The 25,160-nt window shown below is 43.8% G+C and overlaps 1 protein-coding gene across 1 annotated transcript in view; it reads left to right on the forward strand.

Moving 5' to 3' along the window:
* The first annotated feature begins 8,428 nt into the window (after window positions 1-8,428).
* LOC133378744 (polycystin-1-like) overlaps window positions 8,429-25,160 on the forward strand; it is a 34,731-nt gene continuing 17,999 nt past the window's right edge. The window contains exons 1-9 of the mRNA XM_061613371.1: window positions 8,429-8,440; window positions 9,575-9,716; window positions 14,317-14,497; window positions 16,360-16,586; window positions 17,682-17,800; window positions 18,777-18,924; window positions 20,836-21,110; window positions 22,473-23,234; window positions 24,318-24,449. Of these exons, the coding sequence (XP_061469355.1) occupies window positions 8,429-8,440; window positions 9,575-9,716; window positions 14,317-14,497; window positions 16,360-16,586; window positions 17,682-17,800; window positions 18,777-18,924; window positions 20,836-21,110; window positions 22,473-23,234; window positions 24,318-24,449 (1,998 nt within the window). The remainder of the gene's footprint in view (window positions 8,441-9,574; window positions 9,717-14,316; window positions 14,498-16,359; window positions 16,587-17,681; window positions 17,801-18,776; window positions 18,925-20,835; window positions 21,111-22,472; window positions 23,235-24,317; window positions 24,450-25,160) is intronic.

A 25,160-nucleotide genomic window follows, 5' to 3' on the forward strand; every position in this document is an offset into this window, starting at 1 on the left:
ACTCATGCCCGATCAGCCTCATAGCACATCTTTCACCACTTGCACCCTAGCTGTTGTTCAGCCTGTTTCATTGCCCTTAGCTTACTGGAGTACCAAGGTGTAAACCAGGCTCCACAATGCCAGAGAGGGTGCTCGGGGGCAACCATGTCAAGAGCCTGACGTGCCTCGCTGTTCCACAGCATGACAAGGGCTTCAGCAGGGTCACCTGCTCAATCTACTGGGAACTCCCCCAGGGCATTCAGGAATCCTGTGGATTAGTCTCTGAGGGCGGACCATCTTAATCTGTCCATCAAGTTGACAAGTTCACGAGCAGAGCTTTGGCCGTGAAAGCCAGTTCCAGGGCTAATGCCTTGCTAAGATTAGGCCCTTCCCAGCAACCACTTTGTATCATGAACTGATCACTATGGAGACCAGTACTGCATCTTGAACCAAACTGTTTTTTGATAGACACTGCTTGTGAGACGCTATTAACAAATGTCAATCTTTGTTTTGAATACAGTGATCTCTCCCATAACCACCTGAGCATCGTCCAAAGAGAGGCGCTTGCTGGGTACTCCAACATTCAAGTGCAGTAAGTACGTCCCTGCACTCAACTCCTCCAGCAGAGTGCTGTTAATCACTTGCCACCCCATCCCTAGTGACGTCAAGAGGTTAGGCGAATGCGGCTATCCCATGAAATTCTAAGATGACTGTCCTTATCCTGACTGTGAGAATGAGGGGATTATAAATACCCAAGCGGTGTTGACATTGCACAAGGAACTCCACTTTTCTTTCCAGCTTCTGTAATCCAGGGGTGGGTAGCCTGTGGCTCTCCAGATGTTGTTTGACTATCATCTCTGACCACTGGTCATGCTGGCTAGGGCTCAGGATCAGCTGGCAGGGAAATTCACGTGGTGCAGGTCCCCTGGCAGAGCCAATCTGGCACGCCTGTAGGCATGTTCACACTGTGCTGACCTCCCTGCTGCTTCATCCTTCCCCCTCTTCCTCCTGCAGTGATGCCTGTGCTGGGAGGTCAGGTAAGTGCTACCTCCCCACCCCACTAGCTGCTCCTGCTGGGGCTGATGCAAGTTAGAGTCCAACAGCATCTGAGGGCCACAGGCTCGCCACCCTTTCTATAATCATCAAGTCCAAAATATATAATCTGAATTAAACAAGATAAGCTTGCAATGATGTAAACAATTTTTGAATTTATTCTTATTTCAAAATCTGGAGGCTTCCAGAATTTCTAAAACTATAGTAGACTAGGATAATAGATGGGAAGGGATGGATAATAATGGTATGGGGACATATAGAAGGGTAGCAGGGGGCATTCTGAGTGCAATCCTAGGCATGTTTAGTCAAATGTAAGTCCCACTGCATTCAATGGGGCTTACTCCCAAGTAAGTGTGCATGGGGTTACAGTTGCCCCAACCCACATAAGTTTACTTGAAGGTCTGAAGGGTATCTGCTTGCATTCAAATGCATGCATATATGGATCTCTCTGTGTGATTAGGGACTCTCTTGTTTAAAAATAAAAAACAAATATTGAATTGTTTTTCTCATTCATAAATTATATTAGAACACATATCTCTTGTGCCCTCCTCCCCCATGACACTTACAGCAATAATGCAACAACAGAACAGTAACAGCTCTCTAGGAGCTTACTGCACTAAGAGACTGGCCTTGAAGCTTTCTGATTATCCTTCCATTACCACTGTGGTTATTCTCACTGATGGACCCTTGGCATGAACCTTGCATTTTCTGTCTAAACTTCTAAGGGCTGGTTCACATATGAGCCAAGATCCGCATTAAAATTGCTGCTTTTTCCATCGTGATTGATCATGACAGTTCACATACTTCTGCCCTCGCTACGAATAAATTGGCTGTTTTTCTTTTTAGCATTCACACGTGTGTGCGTTTATTGCTATCAGCGTTTCCTTGTTGCCGTGCCCACACATTAGAATGTTAACTGCGGAGGTGGGGAAGGGGCAGTGTTTCCCTAAACGAAGGGAGGAATAGGCGCTCGAAAGAACGGGAATCACCTACAGCTGCCCCCCTTCCCTGCGGTGCAGGCTTTCTCCCGTCCCCCTTGCTCCCACCCGTGGCTGTTAGGCTGTCCCTGCATGAGATTGGTGTGCCTTTAGCACCCTGGGACAAGCCTCAGCATGCATTCTGGGAAACATAAAAAAACCCCAAACAATTATCTTTAGAGAGACATTAAAAGCAGCTACTAATGGAAGCATCGACCATTTAATATTATCTCTCTCCGTGAGTGGGATGAGTGGAGCAGATGCTGGGATGAGACGCCAAGGCAGCTCCCCTTTCCCCTGCGCTTTTGGGCGCTTACAAATTACTCCAGTGGCGCCTTTGCCAGCCTCCTCTCACAGTGGCTGCGCACGCTCCTAGCCTGGGTGTAGCTCCAGCGAGCAGCGCATAGTGTCTTGTGGACACCCCCCCACACAGCTTAAGCAAGAGAGCTGGCCAAGGCTGAAGGGGAGTCTCCCTCTCTGGCGGCCAGGAAGGAATTTCCTGAGCTCCAGCTCTTCCCTGCTACCCTCGGGGAGTTGTTGGTGTCGCTGCAGAAGAGAGAGAATGAAGGGGTGGGGGAAAAACCCACTCACATCACATGCAGAGAGATTTCACAGAATTAGATATTCTAGGGTGAATAATTTGGATGAATGTGATTTTGTTTAAAGAAGCGGGGGAGGAAATATATTGGGGGGAAGCGGGAGAAAGGAAGGCAGGAGCGACAGGAAGTTGCTACGTCAACTGCAGGAAACAAAATGACGCCCAGAGACAGTTAAAGGGGCGGAGAAAAGGGAGGATCTAATGGCGAAGAAACTGCGCAGCCAAAAAAAGGCGCTTAAAAGGTAATATACGGTAGAAGCGCACCGAAGCAGGTGCAGATTTTAAAAGTAATTTGGGGGGTTTGTCGCATCGATTTAATCCGGAGTTAAAGGCAAAAGCAGCTGAATGTACTTGCATTGGCAAAAACGTCATGCAAACGATCCAAATTAAAAGGATCTGCAAAAAACATCAGATCCACATTATACCAGCATGTGATCAGGCCCTTAGTGGTCTCAGTTTTACAGGGACTTGAGCTTCAGCTGCATCCACACCATTGAGCAGGGAGCCGTTCATTACCTGGGCAAATTGAGGACTCTAGACGTTTACCATGTATCTCCATACCACCCACAGGCATTATTTCCTCTGTGTATCTGTCATCTTCATCCAGACCTTACACCCTATATATAGAGCATGAGTGTCATTATTGAAAGATGTCAAGGAGATTTGTTCCCTCCAAATTAAGTAGCTGCATTGATAAGTTTAGCTCAGTGATGAGGAACCTGTGGATGTTGCTGGACTCCAGCTCCCTTCAGCCCCAGCCAGCATGGCTATTGGACAGGGATGATGGGAGCGGTAGTCCAACAACACCAGGCAAACACCAGGTTCTCCACCCCTGAAGCTTGTTCCCTTTCATCTTGGAGAGGCAGCCAGCTGTGAGTCACTTTCTTTGCTAAAAAATAGTTCCCAGGGGTAGTGATGGTGGCCTCATATCTTTGAATCAATTGATTTTAAAATATGAACATCATCCTATATACTAATAGCAAACTCATTTCTGAGTGTGGCTCCTTATGCAGCCAAATGGCTCAATTCATACACAAGAGGGTGGTATCTGCAGGCTCAGGGGAACACCAAGATTTGTAGATGTACAAAGGTGCTGCCCTGGGCCCCTTTTGGGAGGAAGGGCAGGAGAATGAATGAATGAATGAAGTACAAAAATATTGGGAAAATAGCCCAATGAGGTCTGTACATGTTCAGTGGCCATGGAATGCTGATTGATTGTTGAAGTGAATACAAAATATTGGGGGGGGGGATGAATGGAATATTCTGGAAACAGACAGGGCTGCCTGGAATCTTGAATAGGTGCACTCCATGCTGCCACATTTTGCTTGCAGGTCTCACTTGTACTTCCGGAATAATAACCGTGTCTTAATCTTGATATTGCCCATTGTTCAAATAGTTTATCAATGAGGCTTGGTATATCCCTGTTTAGAGGTGGAAATTTTGCTTATTTTCAGAGTGGAGGATTTCTGTCTCTCCTAGCATTTAGTCCAAAGTGGAGAACATACTCAAAAAGAATGTCAGCAAATGGCAAACTGATCTGTTAAAGATAAATCTACAAATATGGTGGGCTTATTGCAGATTTAGGACTTGTGTACAAACATGATCATTTGTCCTAGGAAAGCAGCCCCTGAATGCATTTCACCTACTGAGTTGTTTATATATACAAGACAGTGTGTGTGAATTGGAGGTTAAGGAATGCCAAAGGTTAGCAAAGACAAGCAAGGTTGTGGCCTTAGCATACAGATTTTTTTAATAGTTTAAAATAATATGGTGAAATGGTATTGAGGTTAAAGGTGCAGCATAATTAATAAACTGGCCACTGGTGTTTTTTGGGGGGGACGAATGCATGTTTTCCATACATCCTGAAGGAGCTGCCTAACCTTCTTGCGTAAATTCCTCCCTGCTCCTCCCAACAGCAACCTCATCGCCAACAGCTTCACATACGACTGTTCCTTGCACTGGCTGGTGGCTTCAGCACAAGAGAGGTGAATTCTCACAAGCAATACAGAATTGCTCCAATGCATCTCAACAGCCACCACTAGCATCATCAAATGACTAAACGTGGTCTCGTATCACTGACCCGTGGTGAGTGAAGTATTTTTGGGCCAGCCAGATGAGCCCAGGAGAAGAGAATGTCTCTAGTTTGTGGACACCTTCAAAGCTTATGTCTTCTCCTTTTGCTCTGGGACCCGGTGGAGTGTTTCAAGTGTGTCGTGTGGATGGAGATGATGGAGGAATTCATCTAATATGTGGTTTTTGGGGGTACCCCCATTGCTAGCCAAGAGAGTTTATTTTCATCCATTACTGGCTAAGGGAGCTAATTTTATCCAAAGCCCTGTGCGTCACTGGCTTTCTTCTTGTCCTCTGTAAAACTGACACTGTGGTCTCATCCACACCATACATTTAAAGCACTTATACCACTTTAACAGTCATGGCTTTGCCCTGGGAACTGTAGTTTGTTAAGGGTGCTGGGAATTGTAGCTCTCAGCACTTTCAAAGACTCTCAGTACCCTTAACAAACTACAGTTTGTAGTTCAGCAACATCTGGAGGGCCACAGCACCCTTAATAAACTACAGTTCCCAGAATTCTTTGTGGGAAGCCATGACTGTTAAAGTGGTATAAAAGTGCTTTAAATGTATGGCAAGGATGTGGCCCATATTTCATAGAAAGACTCAGAATTTTCATTCTAAAGTATCAGGGCACGTTTGCAGTAGCACAAGTTTGCAGGTTAGTTGCACCGTGGATGTGCAATTGTGCATCAGACTACTCTCACCAAATCTGCATGGCAAAAAATAAAATAAAATCAGCTACTGATAAAAGCTGCAGTGCTGGTGTCATATTGTATTGCACATATGGGGAATCTTTGACCCTCCAGATGTTGTTGAACTACAACCCCCATCATTAGGGCAGGCTCCAGAGGGTGGCCAGGTTGGGCCCTGGGCAAGGGCCCCTGCAGCCCAGATGGGCCCTGACGGGGCCCTCCTTAGGGTGGGAGGATGGCACTCCCATTCCTGTAACCCGACCCTGCCATGGATTGCGGAGAGGGAACTCCTAGGCATCCCCCCTATACAGATAGTTGAGGCTTCAGTAAGCCTACCCGCATGGCCCACCTACCTCTCCCATCAGTGTGAATGTCGTGCGTGCTGTGTGCACATGCTTGCCATCACCCAAGATGGTGGTGGGGGCATCCCTAAGGGGCTAATGCCCCTGTCACCATCTTGGTTGATGGCAGGCATGTGTGCTTTGTGTGCACGTCATTCACACAACACGAGAGGTAGGTGGGATGCATGGGTGGGCTTATTATCCCTACACCATCTGTATGGGGAGGTGTTGTGCTATGGTGCCGCAGGCCCAGGGCAGGCTGGTGCCCAAGGGCCCAGTCATGCCTGGCGCCAGCCCTGCCCATCATCCCTGGCCATTGACCATGCTGGCTGGGGCAGATGGGAGTTGTAGTTCAGCAACAGGTGGAGGGCTAAAGGCTCTCCACTTCTGCTCTATAGATGCTTATTGATAATGCTGTATCTACTCTGCTAATTTATATCAGTTTCATGTCATTTCAACTGTCAGATTTTCCCCCAAAGAATCCTGGGAGTTGTAGTTTGGTTGAAGGTACTGACAGAATCCTAGCCTTCTGCTTGAAGACAGAAAAAGAGCTCGGTAGTAGAGCACACTAGTGTTAAAGACAGTTTGCCTCAATAGGATTTTTTGGCAGTCATCATGAACAGACGTGTGCTATTGTGTTTGGGTCCCATGTGTAGCTTCCCATTGGCATCTGGTTGGCCAGTGCGAGAACAGGATGCTGGGCCATATAGACCTCTGGATAGATCCAGCAGGGCTCTTCTTATGTCTGTCTCAGTGTTCTCTCTGCAAAATAGGAACAACTTTCTTGCCTGTTTTGCTGGAATGATTTGGGAATAGATTGTCAAGTGCACCACAAATAAACAGAATTGTGCAGAGCCCTAAGGGAAACAGAAGGAACTCCTTCAAGCATCTGCCCATAAGTGGTTCAATCAAGTGTTTATACCAAGAGTTTTCCCCTCTTCCCTTCCCAGTGTTGATTTTATCTCCTATGCAAAGGACACCCTGACAACAATGAGTGATGTAGTCCTGCACTACTCTGACCTTGCCACTTGACACTCCGGAGTCCTGCCTCACATTCTGCTACAGCAGAGGATATACTTTTTGGATCCCTGCCTGTGTGGGTCTCTAGCAGTGAAGTAGAGGTGGACTGTGGGAAGGTGTGCTCTAATGAAATTCAGAGCCAGGTGTGCAATAAAACAGTGTTCCATGATGTGTATGCAATCCAGGTAACTGAATTTGTTCTAATAGCATTTCTGCCTGGTTTTGTGTTCAGGGTTGGTGGTTAGGAAATCTGACTCATTGTTTTCTTTACTACAGAGATGGGGGACCCTGAGGCCCTCCAGATGTTGTTGGACACCAACTCCCCTTAGCCCCAGCCAGGATGGCCCAGTGGTCAGGGGCTGATGGGACCTGTAGTCCAACAACATCCGGAGGGCCACAGGTTAGTAGTCACCCCTGCCTTACTAAGTGATAGGAATGAGTGAATTCTTGGTAGAGCACATGCTTCGTCAGCAAGAACTCCCAAGTTCAACCCATATCATCTGTAGCAAATAGAGGATCCCAGGTAAGAGGAATGGGACTTTGGTGAGTTGCTGCTAACCAAAGGTAACAAACCTGGGCTAGATGGACCAGTGGTCATGCTCAGCATAAGGCAACTTCACATGTTGACATCAGATGATGACAGGACTTCTAGAGGTTTAGGAATATGGAAGCAGTCCCTGCCAGTGATAGAAAATAAAAAACAATCAGTGGTGAGGAGCAAAGACAATTTAAAATTGACAGCACAACCTCAAGTTCTAAAACAGTTCCCTGCCCTTGATCGCAATAAAGATAAGCTGGACATCTCATCTCCCCCAACCTCAATCACTGATTTCAGAGGCTGGAGGATTTGCCTGATATTCCAGTCCTTTTTATCCCTCTGATTCACTGTGTCCTGCCTTCCTTACCTCTTTAATTTTGGTTTAATTTAATGAGAATAATTTCTAAAATGAATTCTGGCACTGGAGTTATAGTGTGCTTCAGCTTTTGGTTCCATCAGCTCACTTGCATCTCTTCCTCCACCTTCCCTTGTTACCATTGTAAGAGGCTGATAAAACACTGCAAAAAGCAGTCTTTGTGTGATTATACGTATGACTGTGTCAAGATTCTTTTCAGTACAGTGTGCAGATGTATTCTTGTGCACTGGTAAAATGCCGCACCAAGAGATCTTCAGGGAACCATATCAAGACTGCTCTTCCTACTATCCCATAACTGTGAATGTTATCTTTTCATGACCTCTAGGGGAGGGCTGTGGAAGCTGCAGGAATAAGGAATAACATAAAGTTCTTAAGGGGTGAGGAACATTATCTCTTCTCTTGAAATTATGTCCATTCCCTATTTGGACTGGAGGAAGGGCAATGAGATCTGAGTCAAGTCTTCCTTCCTGTCTGCTCTTTCTGTTTAGGCAAGGCTCTCAGTCACCACATGGCAGCACAGTGGCCAACTTGTTGAGTCCACTGCTGAAGTCTCGCTGCCTGGCACTTTGTACATCTGGGACTTTGGAGATGGAGGGAAAAGAGTCAACACTACAAGTCCAAGAGAGCTGCATGTGTATCTTCCTGGTATCTATATGATGATGGTTGAGGCTCTGACACCTGGAAAGAGTCTGTTTCACAGATGTGGTCTTGCCCTTGAAAGCAGTACATCTTGGATGTCCCAAAGTTGTGGTAAGACAGCATAGCAACTTTGACATCTGGATCCATGCCCAAGAAGGTACTGACCTGCCTGTAATCTGGAGAGTGAAGGATCCAAGAAGACAGGATGTTCTTGGTGAGATGTGGAGTGCCATAGCAATGTCTTTCTGTATGTACCTGGGTGAGTGGGTGGAGAAATGGGCCATTATTTTCTTTGAGACAAGGGTAGCATTAAGTACCGTGGCATCCCGTCCATGCTTAATTCTGGCAGGCTGGATCCTGGATCCCCCCCCTCACTGGACCATTATGACAGGTGGGTGGGGTCTGTCCACCTATCAGTCATCTGATGTTACTACTTGACATCAGGTGTGAGGCAGGAGGGCATGGTTTGGGGAAATTGACCTCATAGGTCAATCTGGGACCTATGCCAAGCCCAATTCTGCCTGCAGGCTGGAGTTTCTCACTCTAGGATAGGGAAGACAGTGGTAAGTTTATCAAGGGTATATTTGGAAGAAAGTTTCAAAGGGATTACAAAATTGTGGTACCATCCTCAAGGAAAGTGCTCTGGTACAAGTTCCTCAAGCTTTGAAGCTGTCAAAATGGAGATCAGAGAAAAGAAATGGCATCCAGCCTCTAACCTGGATATAGAAATTATGGTGGAGACAATCTGAAGTGAAACAGTTTTTTGGGGGGTGCGTGGCTAAGGGAGGAGCTGGCTATCTGGAAGACTAAAGCAGGAGAGATTTAGCTTAGTGGCTACCTCAAATGTCTGGAGCCATGCACAAATCTAGGATCTGATGCATGTCTGTAAGATAAAGTGATGTGGTGGAAAGAGAAGCAATGCGAGGAGGATGGTGATACACCAACATCATGTTAGTGTATTAGGAATATGGAGGGCAGAGGGACAAGGCAACAGGGCAGAAGCTCTAAAGAAAGCCAACTGGCTTGTCACTGTGAGGAAAGCTGAAGAGAAGCAGCAGCTATGTAACCAGGGAGACTTGGGGCAGCCAGAAAAATGGCCTTTTTTTCTGAGAGAGAGAGTGTGCTGAAGAGCAGCAGAGCCCTTATAAAAGGCATGAGAGGCAGGAAGCCAGGGTAGGGAGAAGTAGCCAGCAATATCAGCCATAGATTTCTGAAGGCGCAGAACACTGTCTTGTCCCTCTGATGGGGTGAATGTGAGACAATGTCACTTCTAGGTTTGCCATTTTCTTAGCCTGGGTGCGGTGATGAGAAGCTAACCCTCATCCAGAGCTACAGCATCCCTTTCCCCAAGACGCTGCTGAGGTGGAGGATGGCAACCCAGGGATTTCCACCATGGTGGCTACTGCTCATACTGCTGGCCAAAGGGAATGCAGGTAGGTGAGGGAGCGTTTCTAAATAGGGGGGATTCTATGTTGAAAAGGCATAGCTACAACTTGGACAAGAGGGTGTATTGTTGACTAGCTCTCTTAACACAGATGAGTGACTTGCAAACATAATTTAACCACCCTATAATTCACAAGATCTGGATGCTTGGAAAGGGCCATTTAGGTTAGAAAGGATGGACTTCCTTCCTGCTTCCAGAACATATTTAAAGCAACAATCATCCCTTTTGACTATGGAATTGCTCCAGGTGAATTATTCTGAAATAAAAGAGAAGGATTCAAATAGAGCACATGTACACTCATTCCCATCAAGGGGCACTGAAAGAGAGTGGGGAAGCCACCATTAAAACACTCAGAGAATGGTTAATTCAAGTGGCTGTTTTGTACACATCTTAGAGATCATGCTCTAAAGTGTGGAATGGTGAAGCCGATCTTTGTTAGTAATTGTTAGAACAGAGTGAGGAGGTGGTATTTTCCTCATGGATTAATTATCCCTGAATAAAAAAAAATATATTATCCCTGTGTATGCTCCTAGAGTAGTGAGGGAAAGACTGGGCATCCTTGTCTGACAGGCCCCAGACTCTGCTTTCAGTGTGTACTGTGCACCCTTAAGAAGCTCCCTTGACACAGTGCAGGCATAACACTCATGATCTCTTAACCATAGTTAAGAAAGTGGGAGCTGGCCACATGTCTGTGTGCTCCTTCCCTTTGCCACACTTAACCATGAGTCAGCATTACATCTGCACTGATGCTAGCCCTAGTTTATAGCACTGCCAGGGTTCCCTCTTAACCAGGGCTCGTAAACTAGTTTCAAACCCTAATTTCAAAACTTGATCAAAACTGACACGGGTATACAACCGTTGTCAGCATAAGACAATCAAGTTCTTACTCTGGTCTTTAAAGCAAAAAATATTTGTGTCTTTGACACAAACAGTATTAAAATCACGATGACATTTTGGTGAATAGTGATATAGAAATATTTTAAGTATTTAAAATTAAATAAATTTGGCACTCATCCCTAGTACAATGCTTAGTTTTTATTATCAACAACAACATTGTTCCCAAGAAGACAGACCCTCCAAGGAAGGAGAGAGTACAGGACACATAAAAATCAATCAATAAACCAAGAACACAAATTCAGATTGGAAGCCACTGAGATGCTATCTAGAGATATGATGCTTTAGTGGAATTAAATAGAAACAGGAGAATTTAGGGGGGCACAATAATTCTTTGTTTGTTTTCCCCCCGTAAGAATTCTGCCTCAGCAGGGCATGGATCATAAGCAGTTTTGAATTTTAATCTGCTTTTTAATTCATGTTTTTACTGGTGCGTGGGCGGGCTACTAATTTGGAAAGCTATATTCACCTTTTCTTTTTTTAGTCTGAGCCTTTTTCACCTCAATCCAAATGTCAGGGTTTGTACATGGCAGAGAGGCTTCCACATGCAAGCCATTTGAATGATAAAATAGACACCCAGTAACAATTCCTTAAAAATGCTCTGAGAAGAGACAGCATGGAACAGATTTTGCATGTAGCAGTGATTCTGTAGACAAAGAGGAACCATTCCAGCTTTTTAAATAATTAATTTGGATGGCTTTCAAAGAGAATTAGAAAAATATATGGAGGAAAACTGTGATAGCTGCTGATTGCCTGCAGCATCATTTAAATCATGCAAATTAAACGGGGATGCAAGTAGCACCAATCTCACAGTAAGTCACCATGTGAACGAGCCCATAAGCTTCCTTTAGGCATCTGGCTGGCATATGTGAGAACAGGACATAGGACTAGATGGGCCTTTGGTCTCACTCAGCAAGGCCTTTCTTACATTCTTATGTAAGGGGGATATTTTGAATGGGTTGGGAGTTTGTTAGTGAGTCGCCAGACTGACAACATTAGTATATGAGAGGGTTGAAATCTGATACTTATTTCTTAGAGAGGCCCTCAGATATGAATGAAAGTTTAGGCAGCACTTTTGTAGAAGCCTGAAATGTTGAGGAACTGCCAGGAAGATAAGCTGTTAGGCTGCAATCTATACACTTACCTGGGACTTAAGTCTCATTAAAAGTAATAGGACATTTCTGGCACATGTAGGATTGTGTGGTTAATCCCTGTTCTTTCAGGCAGCCACTCACTATAGAATACCTGTTTCTAAACCACACTTGTCATGTTCCCCTTCTTTTTTCGGAAAGGATGGCAGAAACTGAAAGCCAGGCTGCTCCATAGAAACAGTAACAAAGTTTGCTGAATAGTGTTTGGGAGGTCTGGAAAACTCAAAAAGCCCTTCCAGGGACACCGGAATGCCAGCACCTAAAGGAGGACTGGGGGAGCCCCCTGAAGTGATTTGTATAGTTGGAAGGATTTATGGGGTCGGTAACATTTCAGACTTTGTTTAGGGTTGTTATGACAATGAATGTTTCTAGCTGCTTCAGAATAGCCTCCCGTTGTTGCCAGGATAGCTAGGAGTGTTAGGCAGAGCATTTGTCTGTTATACAAAAACAATCCTTAACACAGGGTTGTAACTTCTTTAATTTGTCTTATCTTTCTACATTCTTGTGGATGGGGTAGTGGTGTTCAGACTTCGTGTGCCAGATCTGCTTTCTGTAGGGTTGCCAGGTCCATGGCCTGAGACTGATCCTGCAACTTTAGGAGAAGGTCAGCCAAGTGCAGGTGTTCTTGCAACTCTGTAATAGGAAAAACCACAAGGTGGAATTCTTCCTCCCCCCTCCACAACTTTTAAAGATACAGAAGACCTCTTGGAGGCTGGGCCTGGCAACCAAGAGGTCTTCTGTATTGTTAAAAGTTGTGGAGGGGGGAGGGAGAATTCCACGTGATTTTTCCCATTACAGAGTTGCAAGAACACCTGCACTTGGCTGACTTTCTCTTCTCCTAAAGATACAGGATCAGTCAGGCCAAGAACCTGGCAACCCTAGCTTTCTGCTGCCTTTATTTCCAGACTCTGGGCTCTATCAGAAGCTCAGTAGGTTCTTAAGGATCTGCTGCAACACTTTAATAACAAGCAAGTCCAAATTGTTTTCCTCCATTGTACATGTGACCCCTTTCCACACACATCCTCTGATACTGAGGCAGCTACGCACTGAGGCTGCAATCCAATGCACTCTTACCTGGGAGTTAGTCCCATTGAACTCAGTGGCCTGGTTTACACATCATGCTAAGCCAAACTATGGCTTAGTACAAATGTGCAAGCTTCCAGGTTCCTGGAGAAGAGATAATAGCTGCCTTGTTCCTCCCTGATTGTTTTGCTGCTGTACCATGCTGAGCTAAGTCATCGCTTGGCTTAGCATGTCATCTGAACCAGGGCTCATGGTTTAGCTCTCCTAGACAAACCACAAGCTGTAAACCTTAGGACAAACCTTGTTTTCAGCTCTTGGTTAGAGAGCTAAACCATGAGCCCAGGTTAAGAAGAGGCATTAAGTTAAGCCATGGCTCAGCTCAACATAGCAACAGAACAACTGGGGAGGAGCAAAGTGGCTGTGATCTCTCCTGGAGCCTGGACACTCATGTGTTTGTACTAAGCCATGGTTCAGCTTAGCATGATGTGCAAACCAGGCAAATAGAGATTAACGCTGAACAGACACACATAGGATTGCATTGTAATAAGGATGCAATTCAATGCATATTTACCTGGGAATAAGTCCCAATGAGCTCAGTGAGACTTAGTTCTGCATTAAGTAGTTTTAGATAGTACTGCATTGTAAATATATGTTTCTATCATTTGTTTGCCATGTTTTTCAGTATCATCCTGCTGTCTCGCATTTTGCCACACTCAGTGTTCTTCTGCATGAGCTTTAACATGGTAGAGATAGTAATGACTTTTTGACTTTTAAAGGGAGTGGGCTTGTGTCACTGCCATGCTGAAAAGGCTAATGGGGGATTTCAGATGTTATAAGACATTGACTCACTCCATCATTGTCCATGGAGGTACTCCAGGTCTATTCCAATATGCCTTAAACAACCTTTTCATTAATAAGGAAACAATCCTTTTATAATATTATGATTTCTTGGAAGCCCTGTCAATAATAAATATAAGACATTTGGGACTGAGTTTGTCCCATTTTTCTTATTAATGTTGTGAGTCATTTCCTTCAATAAATGAAATTTTAGTTGAAAATTGCACATTTCTCATGCATAATGACTCACTAATGATATGGCTTCTACTTGGATTGAATTAATTGCTGTGATCACAATCAGGCTAAAGTTGTTTGTGGATAAGTTGCATTGGTAGCAATGAGACTTAAATCAGAGATGACGAATTTGTTCTGTTTTCAGTGGGATTTAGTTGTAACTTACTTTAACAGTTTTGGGGGCCTGTGTGTGTTATCAATATGGTCACATTAGACACCTCTGTTCCAGTTTTGTATATAATGTTAAAACAATGGAGCTAGATGGCCATGTTTATACTGTCTAAGATGTTCCTGACAAATTGAAAGAAACAGGCCTACATATGTTTTAAAAGCTTCATGGCATAAAGGCATGTGAAGCTGCTGGGATTCAAGACAATATTAAAAATCTTGTAATGGTGGGAGACAACTGATGTTCTCTTAATTGTATGTGGTTTGTTTTTTTTAAATCAGATACTTCCTCTTGCCCACGAGGTGGACAAATCAATTTGCAGAACCTGAACTGCTACTGGCTTGGGGAAACAAAGGAGATATGGCAGGATGCCAGGAAGCTCTGCCAGGGAGTGCCTGGAGGAGACCTGGTGGTGGTGAGATCCCTGGAGGTACAGAACTACCTTCAGAAATCTTTCTCTAGGTAAGTAAGTGACTGAAAAGTATCTCAACTCCATGCATCATAATGAATTTTTAAAATCTATAGCCCACCCTGTCCAAAGGACTCACAGTTGGTTGCATTGGGATGTAGTATCATCTAGGTTCCTGAAATATTATACTTGTACCTGGAGATTAGAGTGTGCAACACAACAAACCAGTAGTGCAGTGGCAAATTCAGAAGAGCAGGGTCCCTTCATAATAGTCGCAACCACACCCCTCCCCCCTTTTTTCTTTTACTGCTGGGTTAAGAATGAGATCCTTGTTAATACCTTCTCCCACAACAACAGAAATCCCTAGGAGTCCATCAGCATGAAAGGGGAGATATTTAGCTACTGAAAAGACTCTTCTCATGCTCATTCTCTCATCCCCTTTCATGCTAATTGGCTCATAGGGCACTGGAGACACTGGGACCCTGCTCCTAAAAAGCAACGGGTCTAAGGCCCCGGAAGACCTGGATGATTACACTCATACAACAAGCTATACTTTCCCTGTACATCTCTACAGCAGTAACTGAACTTAAATCTTCATTATTTATTCATTTATTAAATTTATATCCCGCCCTTCCTCCCAGACGGAGCGCTGGGCAGCAAACAAAAACACTAAAAGTACTCTAAAACGTTTTAAAAACAAAAGACTTTAAAACATATTCAAACAAAATATCTTTAAAAGCATATTAAAAAGCAATTTCAGCACAAATGAAGACTAGGATAAGGTCTCTACCTAAAAGGCTTATTGAAAGAGGATTGTCTTCAGCAGGCGCAGAAAAGATAGCAGAGATGGCTCCTGCCTAATATTTAAGGGGAGGGAATTCCAAAGGGTAGGTGCCACAACACTTAAGGTCCGTTTCCTATGTTATGTGGAACAAACCTCCTGATAAGATGGTATCTGCAGGAGACTCACCTGCAGAATGCAGTGATCGACTGGGTATATAAGGGTAAAACAATCTTTCAGGTATCTTGGTCCCAAGTTGCATAGGGCTTTGTACATCAAAACCAGAACCTTGAACTGGCTGTCAGGGCTGGTGACAGGTTTGAGGGGGGCCTGGACAAGATGCTTTCTGCCTTCCCTGCCCCCAGCACACCACCCTGATACCACTCCAAGAAATGAAGATGGTGGCAACTGCCGCAGCTGCTTTGCCCAGATTGAGCACTGCCCCCCTGAACGTTTAGGAGGGCAGTGGTGCAGACAGATGGTGTCCAGAGCTGGTCTTAGTGATGAGCACGCTGGGCCATGCATATTTCTCCAAATTTTGTAATGCAGTTCTCCAGCCAACTACAGCACACAAAAATGTGTATTTTAGGGTAGTATGTATATAAATGCATATATTAGTGAAAATAACATACAGAAAGGTATATTGGTAGGGAAAATTGCTTGAAAAACGTGTATATTTGTCAAAACTGCCTACAGAAATGTATTTATTAGGAGAAATTCGCACTAAAATGCTGGCAAATATTTGTTAAAAAATGTGAATTGCTACAAAAAATGTGTAGAACTGAATTTACAAGTGGGAAATGAGAAACTGAGAGCACCAAAATGGACATGTTCACCCATCCATGGCTGTATGTGCTCGTTATCTGAACCCAGTACATCCTCCTGCATATTAATCATATGGTTCAGCTGCTTTCAAATAGTAAGAGTGTTATGTAAACCAGCCATTGCTTGTTTGTTTAAGGTATTCTTATCCTGCCTTAGCATAAAAAGTGCCTAATGTAATCAAGTTAAACAGTAAAATACAGTATCAAGCAGCAAGACAGTTATCAATACATTCGTCCTCTTCTTTCCCCAAATATTTGCCCAGTCCATGGTATTGTCACTGTTGCTTTGTTTCCCTCTCTGTCTTATCAGCAGTGCTGGGATGGTTTGGATTGGACTGAGTGACCTTGGCTCCTTTGGATCATTACGCTGGGTAGATGGAGGCATGGTTGATACATTCCAGAACTGGGTGTCCTCAGGCAGTCCTGAGAGAGAGAAGGAAATGTGTGTGCAGATGCTTCTCTTGGATTCAAAAGGTCACTGGAGGTGTAACGCATGTTCTGAGAAATTATTATTCATCTGTGAAAAGACAGCTGGAGGTATTTTAATTAGATGTTTGTGCTCTGTTTTAATGGATTTTTCTATTCTGTATTTTAATTATGAATACCTGTATTTTAATGTCTTAATGGGGTTATTTTATTGAGTACTTTAATTATGGATGCCTGTATTTTATTGTCTGTGTAACAGGTTTTTATACTTTGTAAACCACTTGGAAGCTTTTTGAGGCATGAAAAAAGTCAAATAAGATTTTGATAAGAGGCTGATCTTGAGTACTCACCAAATGATACTGCCAGAAGGAGTTTTCCTCCCAAAATGAGGTGATGAATTAAAAGGAAGCTGAGAAAGTCAACCAGTCAGGTCTAATCCATTCAGGAAGCTTGGAACAAACATGCAATCTTGTTAATGTTATAGATGGGGACTTTTGAAAACCATGTGACAAAGTCTCTCCTCAAAGGCTGAGAGGAAAACTTAGCCATCATGGGACAACAGAGTTGGTAACTTAGCAGAGAAAACCAAGAAGCAGAGAATAGGGATAGACGGGCAACGTAGTTGACACACGGAATAGATGCAGGACCCATTGCAAATGCATTGATTGCAAACTCTAGCGTCTAGAGGATGACGATTCATCTTGCTTGAACAGAATAATTCTTCCTGCCAGGGGCTGAAAACCAGCCATTGGAGTCGGGAGGCTGATGAAACTGAACGCAAGCTAAAAGTCAGTCATAAGCCAACCCACTTTAAGTCCCACTGACTTCCTATGTGTGTGACAAATGTGCTCTGGATCCAATCCATTATTCTCCTAATTTCTAAGCCTTCTTGGGCATGATGCAGGTAGGGCAGTGAGCTCGTGCCTGTTGGCCTCCCCACAACATCCCTATATGTGCCAAGTGCACCCACCCCACCCATGACCTTCTTCTCATATAAAGTGGGGCGATCAGGAAAGGTCTGAAGGGAGCTTCTAAGAATATTTGGCTGAGTGCAGTTAGAAGTCTCCTCACAGTCGGGAGCCCTGATAATGCCTATGCACACCTTCCTGAGAGGAGTAAGTCTCATTGACTGCAGTGGGGCTTGCTTCTGAGTTGACATTATAGAACCAGATTGTACATTACTTATCATGTGCTCTATTCTTACAGCTGCTCTTCCAAGCCCAAACGTATTGCTAACAGGAATGCCAGTGTTTAGCAGTATCTACAAAGTGAAGAACATCAGCACCAGAAAAGCAACTCCTTCCGTAGGAGGCAGCAACATTGAGGTAACATTCTTATATCCAGGGCCAATTTATTTCCATACTATACAAGAGTCAGTTTAAATGTTTCCTTTGTTCCACAATATGTTGTTCAGAAAGCTTGAGATTTTGCTGCCTGGGCAGAGCAGCAAATGGAGTGCCCTCACTCTGCAAGGCATGGTACATCGTTACCAAGGCTGGCCACACTGTTTTGGTGCCTAATGCAGTTTTTGTGGCACAAGCACCTCTCCCTCTGCCAATAAAATGCAATAATAATACATTAAATACCTAACAATATGCTGCTCCTTTCATGACACTTAAAATCAGCTGTCTGAGTTGGCTGCTTCAGTCTATCTAATGATAGGGCTGGCCCTGGGAAGAGACAAATGGACAGGAGCACAGCCAGATCATTCTTCAAGGAAGGGCACAGACTGGCCTTTTCACTGAGGCATTTCCCGATATTTAGGACTTTAGTATATCACTGTTTTTCCAAACTCTTGTCAGTAACAATGAAGTCGGCATGTTCAGAGATGATGGAAGTTGTAGTTCAGCAACATCTGAAAGGCCAAAGGTCAGCCACCCCTGCTGTGCAGACTTACTTGGTGGTGGTGGTGGTGGGGTGTCAGTGTCATAAACTCAAAGGGTCTTACTTCTTAGTAAATGTGTACAGTAATGGAACCTTGATTTAATACTGAGTGGTGCAGCACAGAATCTAATTAGAGATGAAGTGCTGCCAATCTGCTTTTTAACAGTGACCACAGCACTATCAAATTCAACATCGATGTAAGCACGCAGTCATCTGTACCCCAGAGGATATTGGATGATTATGGGAAACCCTGATTTCATTTTTCCAAATCTGATGTGTCACTCATGCCTAACTCCTCACGTGAACATAAAAAAACAAAACTGTAGTGCGATTGTTGCTCAGTATCTTCACCATGGACCCTATTCCTTCTACACATCCTTCTCTTTCTCTTGTCCTTAACTTGTTTTTGTCTTAAAGCTGATGCTCTTTCCTGGCCTCTGGTTCAGCCACAATGGAACAGTCACCTCCATAGACTTTGCTGTGCAAGCAACAAAGAAGCCAGCCCAGGCCCATTTCCAGATTTTCCGCCCTTACTGCAGCCCCAGCCAACATTTGATTCCACCTGGTAAGAAACATTAACCCCTTCTGCTCCCTTTCTTGCAGTCTCTGGGTTGTTCAGCCAGCATCAACCTGTGCCATTTGCCCTTTCTGCTTCACTTGGTAGTTTGGCTCTGCATGATGATTTCAGGCTGCCAGAAGGGATCCTATAGTCAATAGCCTCATGACGTGCAGTCTCTAAAAATATGGCAACATTCTGCCAGACATTAAAATGACATTCTATATAAGGTTTTGTTGCTATTCATCCATTGTACAACTTTTTTTTACAGGGAAGGTGCTTTCTCTTGTTGATCTAAATCTATAGATCTTGAAACTTACATCTGTTGCCCTTTTCCCTTCCCTTGGAGGCAGAGAATAATAGTTTTTGTCTGTATTCTTCATAGCAGCTTAAAATAAAAAGTTGCCATTTCTCCCCAACAGCATCTTTTGTCAGCTGAAGAAAATGGTTTTGCTTCAGATATTTCAGTTTCTCTATTTTATTTATTTTTGTAATTGGTCTTGCCTTCCATTTGCATTCATCTCTTGTAAGATGTGGTGCTTAAATTAGTTCCTATGCATATAAATGTAATATGTGTGTGCATGGACCCCAAGAGTCATCTTGTATCTGTATCTGCATGATTTTTAAAATTCTGATCTGTTTCTGAGTCACTCTGTGCTCTCTCTGCATCGACTTGCAATTTGGATCTGAACCACTCTGTTTTTAAAAAGCTCTGTGTTCCCTATTTCCTATAGATAATATACACAGAATATAAAAACAGTTATAACTTTCCCCCCTCTTTGCCAAACTAGATGAAATTTACAAGCATAGTAGCCCCTCCAGAGTGGATTTACAGCAATCTGGGCGGTTTACAGCAATCAAAAACATTAAAACAAATATACAATTTAAAACACATATTTTAAAAACAATTTAAAACACAATTTTAAAATTTTGTTCTGTGCCAAAACCAGGCCTGAAACCCCACTGATTGACTCTGCCAAATTGAAGGCAAATAGGTCAAGGGGCTTTTTGTGGGGGAAGCAAAGGGGATTCACTCCCTCCCTCCCACAGTCTCTTATTATGGGGGAGAAGGAGGGTTTGCCTCTTGCTCTTTCTCACCTTAAACTAATTAAGAGGTGGCAGTGTGTACTCTTGCTTGTACATTTAAAAAAAAAATCCAGCTTTGCATTGTGACCCTTTCTTTCTGGTGATTGACTGACAGGCCTTGCAGGCCTCTGATAGGTCAATGTTAAGCCATCTAAAATACTGCCTGCAGAGTTCTAAAGGTTTTTGTGTGAAAGCAGAGCAATATAGATTTTTAAAAAAATTAAATGAAGCTCTTGACTTTTTAAAAGCATTATGCTTTAACAAAAAAAAATTCAGAGTTTTCAGTGCACCACAGCCAAAAGGTTGGACAGCCTCACTTCTTGGGTAGCATTCAACGCTAGTCCTAGTCAGAGTAGACCCACTGAAGTTAGTAGGCATGGCTAATTTAGGCTCATTAATTTCAGTGGGTCTGCTCTGATTAGGACTTAGCTGAATTCTTCATCGACCTAGAGAAACAGAGATATAGGAAAACAAAGAGCTATACGACAGAAAAGTGCAGAAAAAGAGTAGCAGAGCAACACAAGATTTTGTGGGGCCCTAATCTGACTCGGGGGGCGGGTGGGTTGTAACATTGCACTTCAACTTGGAAAGGGGAAAGACTCCCAAATCACCCCAATTTGCCTCATTAATTGGCCCACACACAAAACTGATGCACAACCCCAAAATATAAATGACGTTTTCTGGATACTCTGGAGATTTTTCACATAATTCTTTGAAAAAACAAATGCAGAATATTGAGCAATCATAGTATTTCAGGTTTCCCTTCCTGAATATTGCAGTTATTGTTTGTATGTATCTTTTGTGTAACTCAGTGCACATGTTCTTGTTCCTCAGGGTGTGGACTGTATCGTACACCTTTTGCCTGCTGTCACTCTGAGCCAGTGTGCAACACTATGGGTAGATGCCCAAGTGGGCAGCAGTGGTGCCCCTTGAAGGGTCACTGCCTGAACATCTCAAGTCCTTGCAGCTCATATGCCTTTGAGGACACAGCTGCTCCCATCCAGCCATTCCCATACCCTCCACGGTACAAAGGGGCTTCACCATTCTACTCCGTAGTGGCTGATCTTCCTTTAATGCTCACTCCCAGCAGCGAAAACACCTACATCCATGTAAGTGTATCTTGGGGTTGCAAACAGGCCCTCCCTGGTCTATGGTTTTTCAGTTTTTGCTCTGTGCCTTGAGGTTTTTCACATATCTTATTTTTTTCTTAGGTATACAGTAAGTGGTTCTGTAAAGAAAAGCAGTAGCCATGTTACTGCTTTGCAGCAAAACTCAGAATGTGCCTTGAATGACAACAGAGCAATTTGTGGCCCTCTAGATAATGTTGGACTCCAGCTCCAATCAGTGCCAGCCAACATGGCCAATGGGATGATGGGAGCTGTAGTCCAAAACTTCTGGAGGACATCAGGCTGGCGAGGGCTGCCTTAGGGACTAAAGGTGGTAGCCATAATTAGTCAAACTCAGAGGAGACCCATTTGAAATCATTGCGCTTAGTTGGCTTTCACCCTAACAAAAATATTGTGGCATGTGTTTTGTAGGCAAGAGCCTATTTTATCTGATGTGTGCACAAGTTGCCATGTCAGGCTCTTATCTGTAGAGCTCATGCCACAATGCATTTGTTATTTTTTAGGGAGTTACTGGGCAATTTTAGCAACACTATGGTAAGGCATATTTTCTACTGCAGCACAAGAGAAATGTAAAATGATGAGAGAATACAGTACTCTTCCATTGTCCCATGTTCTCTATTCCATAGCTGTCTACTGACTTTTAGATTAGTTCCCCTGCCTTCAGAATATTTGTTGCTGTATGTAGGTGAGTGGAAGAATTCCCTTTGCAAGTTTGACAAGGAGAAAAGAATGTGTCACAGTTATTTGTTCTGTGGGCACAGGTGGTGTTTTGCGTTATGCTACTCTACCACTCTGCAGACTCCCTGGTTAGGCAGATGAGAGTGGCGGAGATGCGTTTCTTGTCTGAGGGCATTTGAGCTACGGCCCTTTCCCTGGATCTGCCTAGCAAAACTTCTCTGGTTGATGAGTTGAGATCCACTGGGACACCCTCTTGAAAATAGCATCTCTGTGCCAAGTGAGAAGAAGCACTTGCTGTGATAGCTCCCAGGTCATGGAACCTCTTCATCTTGGAAGCCTGTTTGTAGCCTGTCCCCCCCTTGCTGTTTCAACAGCAATGCAAAATGTTTTTGTTTAGACTTGCGTTTACTAATGAGTGATGAGGGAAAGATACACGGCGACTCTGATTCTCGTTAGCTGTGTGCTGCTCATAGCTTGGTGACATTGTGATGTTTTATACGGATTAGCATTATATACTGGAGGTTTCTTCTGCTTCTTGTGCATTGCTTTGAGCCATAACTGCAGGTACTGCATAGCTGCATGAAGGCCTAAGACCAAGTATCTTTATTTTAAAGGGAGTCTGTCTCTAAATGTTTCTGATTAGGCTCAGCTTTCTATACCCTTTAGGTTCTTCTGCCAAAGGAAGAGATCTTTGTCCACCCAGGTGACATCATAGGGATACAGCACAATACTGGCCTGGGCTTGTTCCTGCAGTGCCAGCCCCATGCAGATTCCCCTTGGCGACAGAGTTATATCAGCCTCATGAAGGACAGCTGGTGGGAAGGAGGCATTTCTGGGCTACTCAACCCCACCTGGGTGGACAGCATACTTTGTGATCTTCGGGTGACCTTTGCACAAGAGATGAAGAGCGTGGCAAGCACTCCACTGTTGGGACAACAGCTGGACCCTGGCATGTACACTTACATGGCAACAATGAGAAATGATGTCAGCAGCACACAGGCAAGCTGCTTGGTGCAGGTGCAGTCGAAGGTCAGTGATCTGCAGCTTATCTATCCCATGCCTCTCAGTGGAAAGCTCAACATAGTCACAAAGCAGGAGGCTTTACTTGTTGTCAAGATCACCTCTGGCTGCAAAGCTGTAGCTCACTGGATGTCCCCAGTGGACAAGGCTGGGGTGCCATTTGTGGCCACTTGCCCAGCAGGAATTGTGACACATGTCCCTGCCTGCTACAGAGAAACCACAGACACCTGGTTCTCCTCAGTGAAGCTTGTCATGGATAAACCAAGAAATGAGGAGATCTTGAACATCCTTGTCTCCAATGAGGTCAGTGCCCAAAAGTTATCGGTGAAGATCCAACCGTATGATGCCATTGATGGACTTCAGGTGGTGCCCCCTGGACCATGTTGGATGCTAGTGGATGTGACTCAGGTGGGTTATGATGTTGCTTTCATGGTTATCTCAGCTGCTGCACCAACATGTACACTCTGGTGCTATGTTTAAAGATAGAGGTCCACGGACTTACTGGTGCTCTGGCCATTCTACTAAACCAAACAGGTCGCAGCCACTAAATCTTAAGAAGGAAAACTGTAAATGGAAGATACTTCTTTCCAACAGTAAACTACAGAATAACTGCTTGCCCTTGTTTTTGGAATGAACTTGGGTCCAGCCAGCTAGATTTACGTGGGAAAATGTCTTATACGTATCTATATATATACAGCTTTACTGACTACAGTCTTTTGTGGCTTTGCAGAACTTGACAAAGGCTGAGTAGCTTTGGGTTCGGGAAGAATGCAGACATGGTCATGAGGGGGCAGAAGGGTCAAAGAAAAAGGAGTGGCAGGCAGTGCATAGGCCCCCTCACTCTCAGAATACTGAAAGATCATATCCAAATGTGACACTTTGTTTGTTCTCTGAGTTTTCAGTGGCCAATAACATTTTCTCTCCAAGCATCTCTGCAGTCATAGTGACTGCCAACTTGGTTTCTTTTTTGTTTTTTGAAGAAAATATGTTCTGGATGCCAAATTCTATTCGTTCTATCAAACAAAGTCATCCCATAAGCACAAGGACTTGTGCAGTGGGACTTTCTCTCCTCCTACTCTCCTCATAAGGTTTTGGGGGAAACCCAAAACAGATTTGGGGGTGCACAGAGTGCACATGAGGAGAGGAAGATCTGTTATGCAGGTGGAAGTCCTTGTGCTAAGGGGACAATGTTGTTGGATACAACCCTATATTAGGTTCCAGGTTGTATGTTGTTCTATATGCATATATGGATGCTCAGCATGTAGGACAATTTTGTTATGTGTGTTCCTCAGCTAGTAGGAGATGGGGAAGTGCTCTTGTCAATGCTTCATGCTGATATACTGCTCCCTAACACCTAGCCCAAAATTCAGCCGGCAGAACTGAACCAACCTTCAGATATTTCTATTGTTGTTGTTAGATTTATATCCCTCCCTTCCTCCCAGTAGGAGCCCAGTAGGAGTTCTAATCATGTGATTTCCTTGCTTTCAGCAGGTGTTTACAGCTGAGATCAGTCAGGGCTCCTCTGTCACTTACACCTGGGTGATAGATAACATGGACATGTTTGCCTACAATGGTCAGAGCTACAGTGTCAAATTTAAGAGACCTGCCACATATCAGCTAAAGGTGAAAAACCAAAGTCATTTACATATATGTATATATATACACATTATCTCATTATTCCTCACAACAGCCCTGAAAGGTAAACCAATATTATTCTAACCATTTTATTGATGGTGGAGCACTAAGAAGCTTATTCAGTTTGCATTTTAAATACAGAAACCAAAATAAAATATTAGTAAAAATAACATAACAAAAGAAATCATTGCATTAGGGAAAATTGCTTGTGAGAAAGTGAAAATTGTATACAAAAAATAGTATATGCAATGAAAATGTGTAACAAATTTTGTGTGGACTTTTTTTTAAAAAAAATCACAAACTGATGCAGAAATGGAGTGAACTGAATCAAGACTAGAAAAACAAGGAACTGAGAGAAACCCAGACTGACAGATTTGTCCTTCTTGTAACTCACTTTTCTTCAACCTTGGGTCCCCAGATGTTGTTGGACTGTAACTTCCATCATCCCCAGACAGTATGGTCAATGATCAGCAATTATGGGAGTTGTAGTCCATCAACATCTGGGGAGCGAAGGTTGAAGAAAACTGCCATAACTGACAGAGTGGCTTGCCTAAAGCTTCTCAGCGAGTTCCTTTGAACCTGTTACTTCCTCCTGACTCAGCTCATTGACTATTGTTGCTCTCTGCAGAAGAGAATAGACAGCTGAGTTGCTATGTATGTTATTAGAAGATACTTCAGTGACTTGTGTGGCCTTGGGGA

This window comes from Rhineura floridana, chromosome 3, assembly GCF_030035675.1.
Source record: "Rhineura floridana isolate rRhiFlo1 chromosome 3, rRhiFlo1.hap2, whole genome shotgun sequence".
Classification (NCBI taxonomy): domain Eukaryota; kingdom Metazoa; phylum Chordata; class Lepidosauria; order Squamata; family Rhineuridae; genus Rhineura; species Rhineura floridana.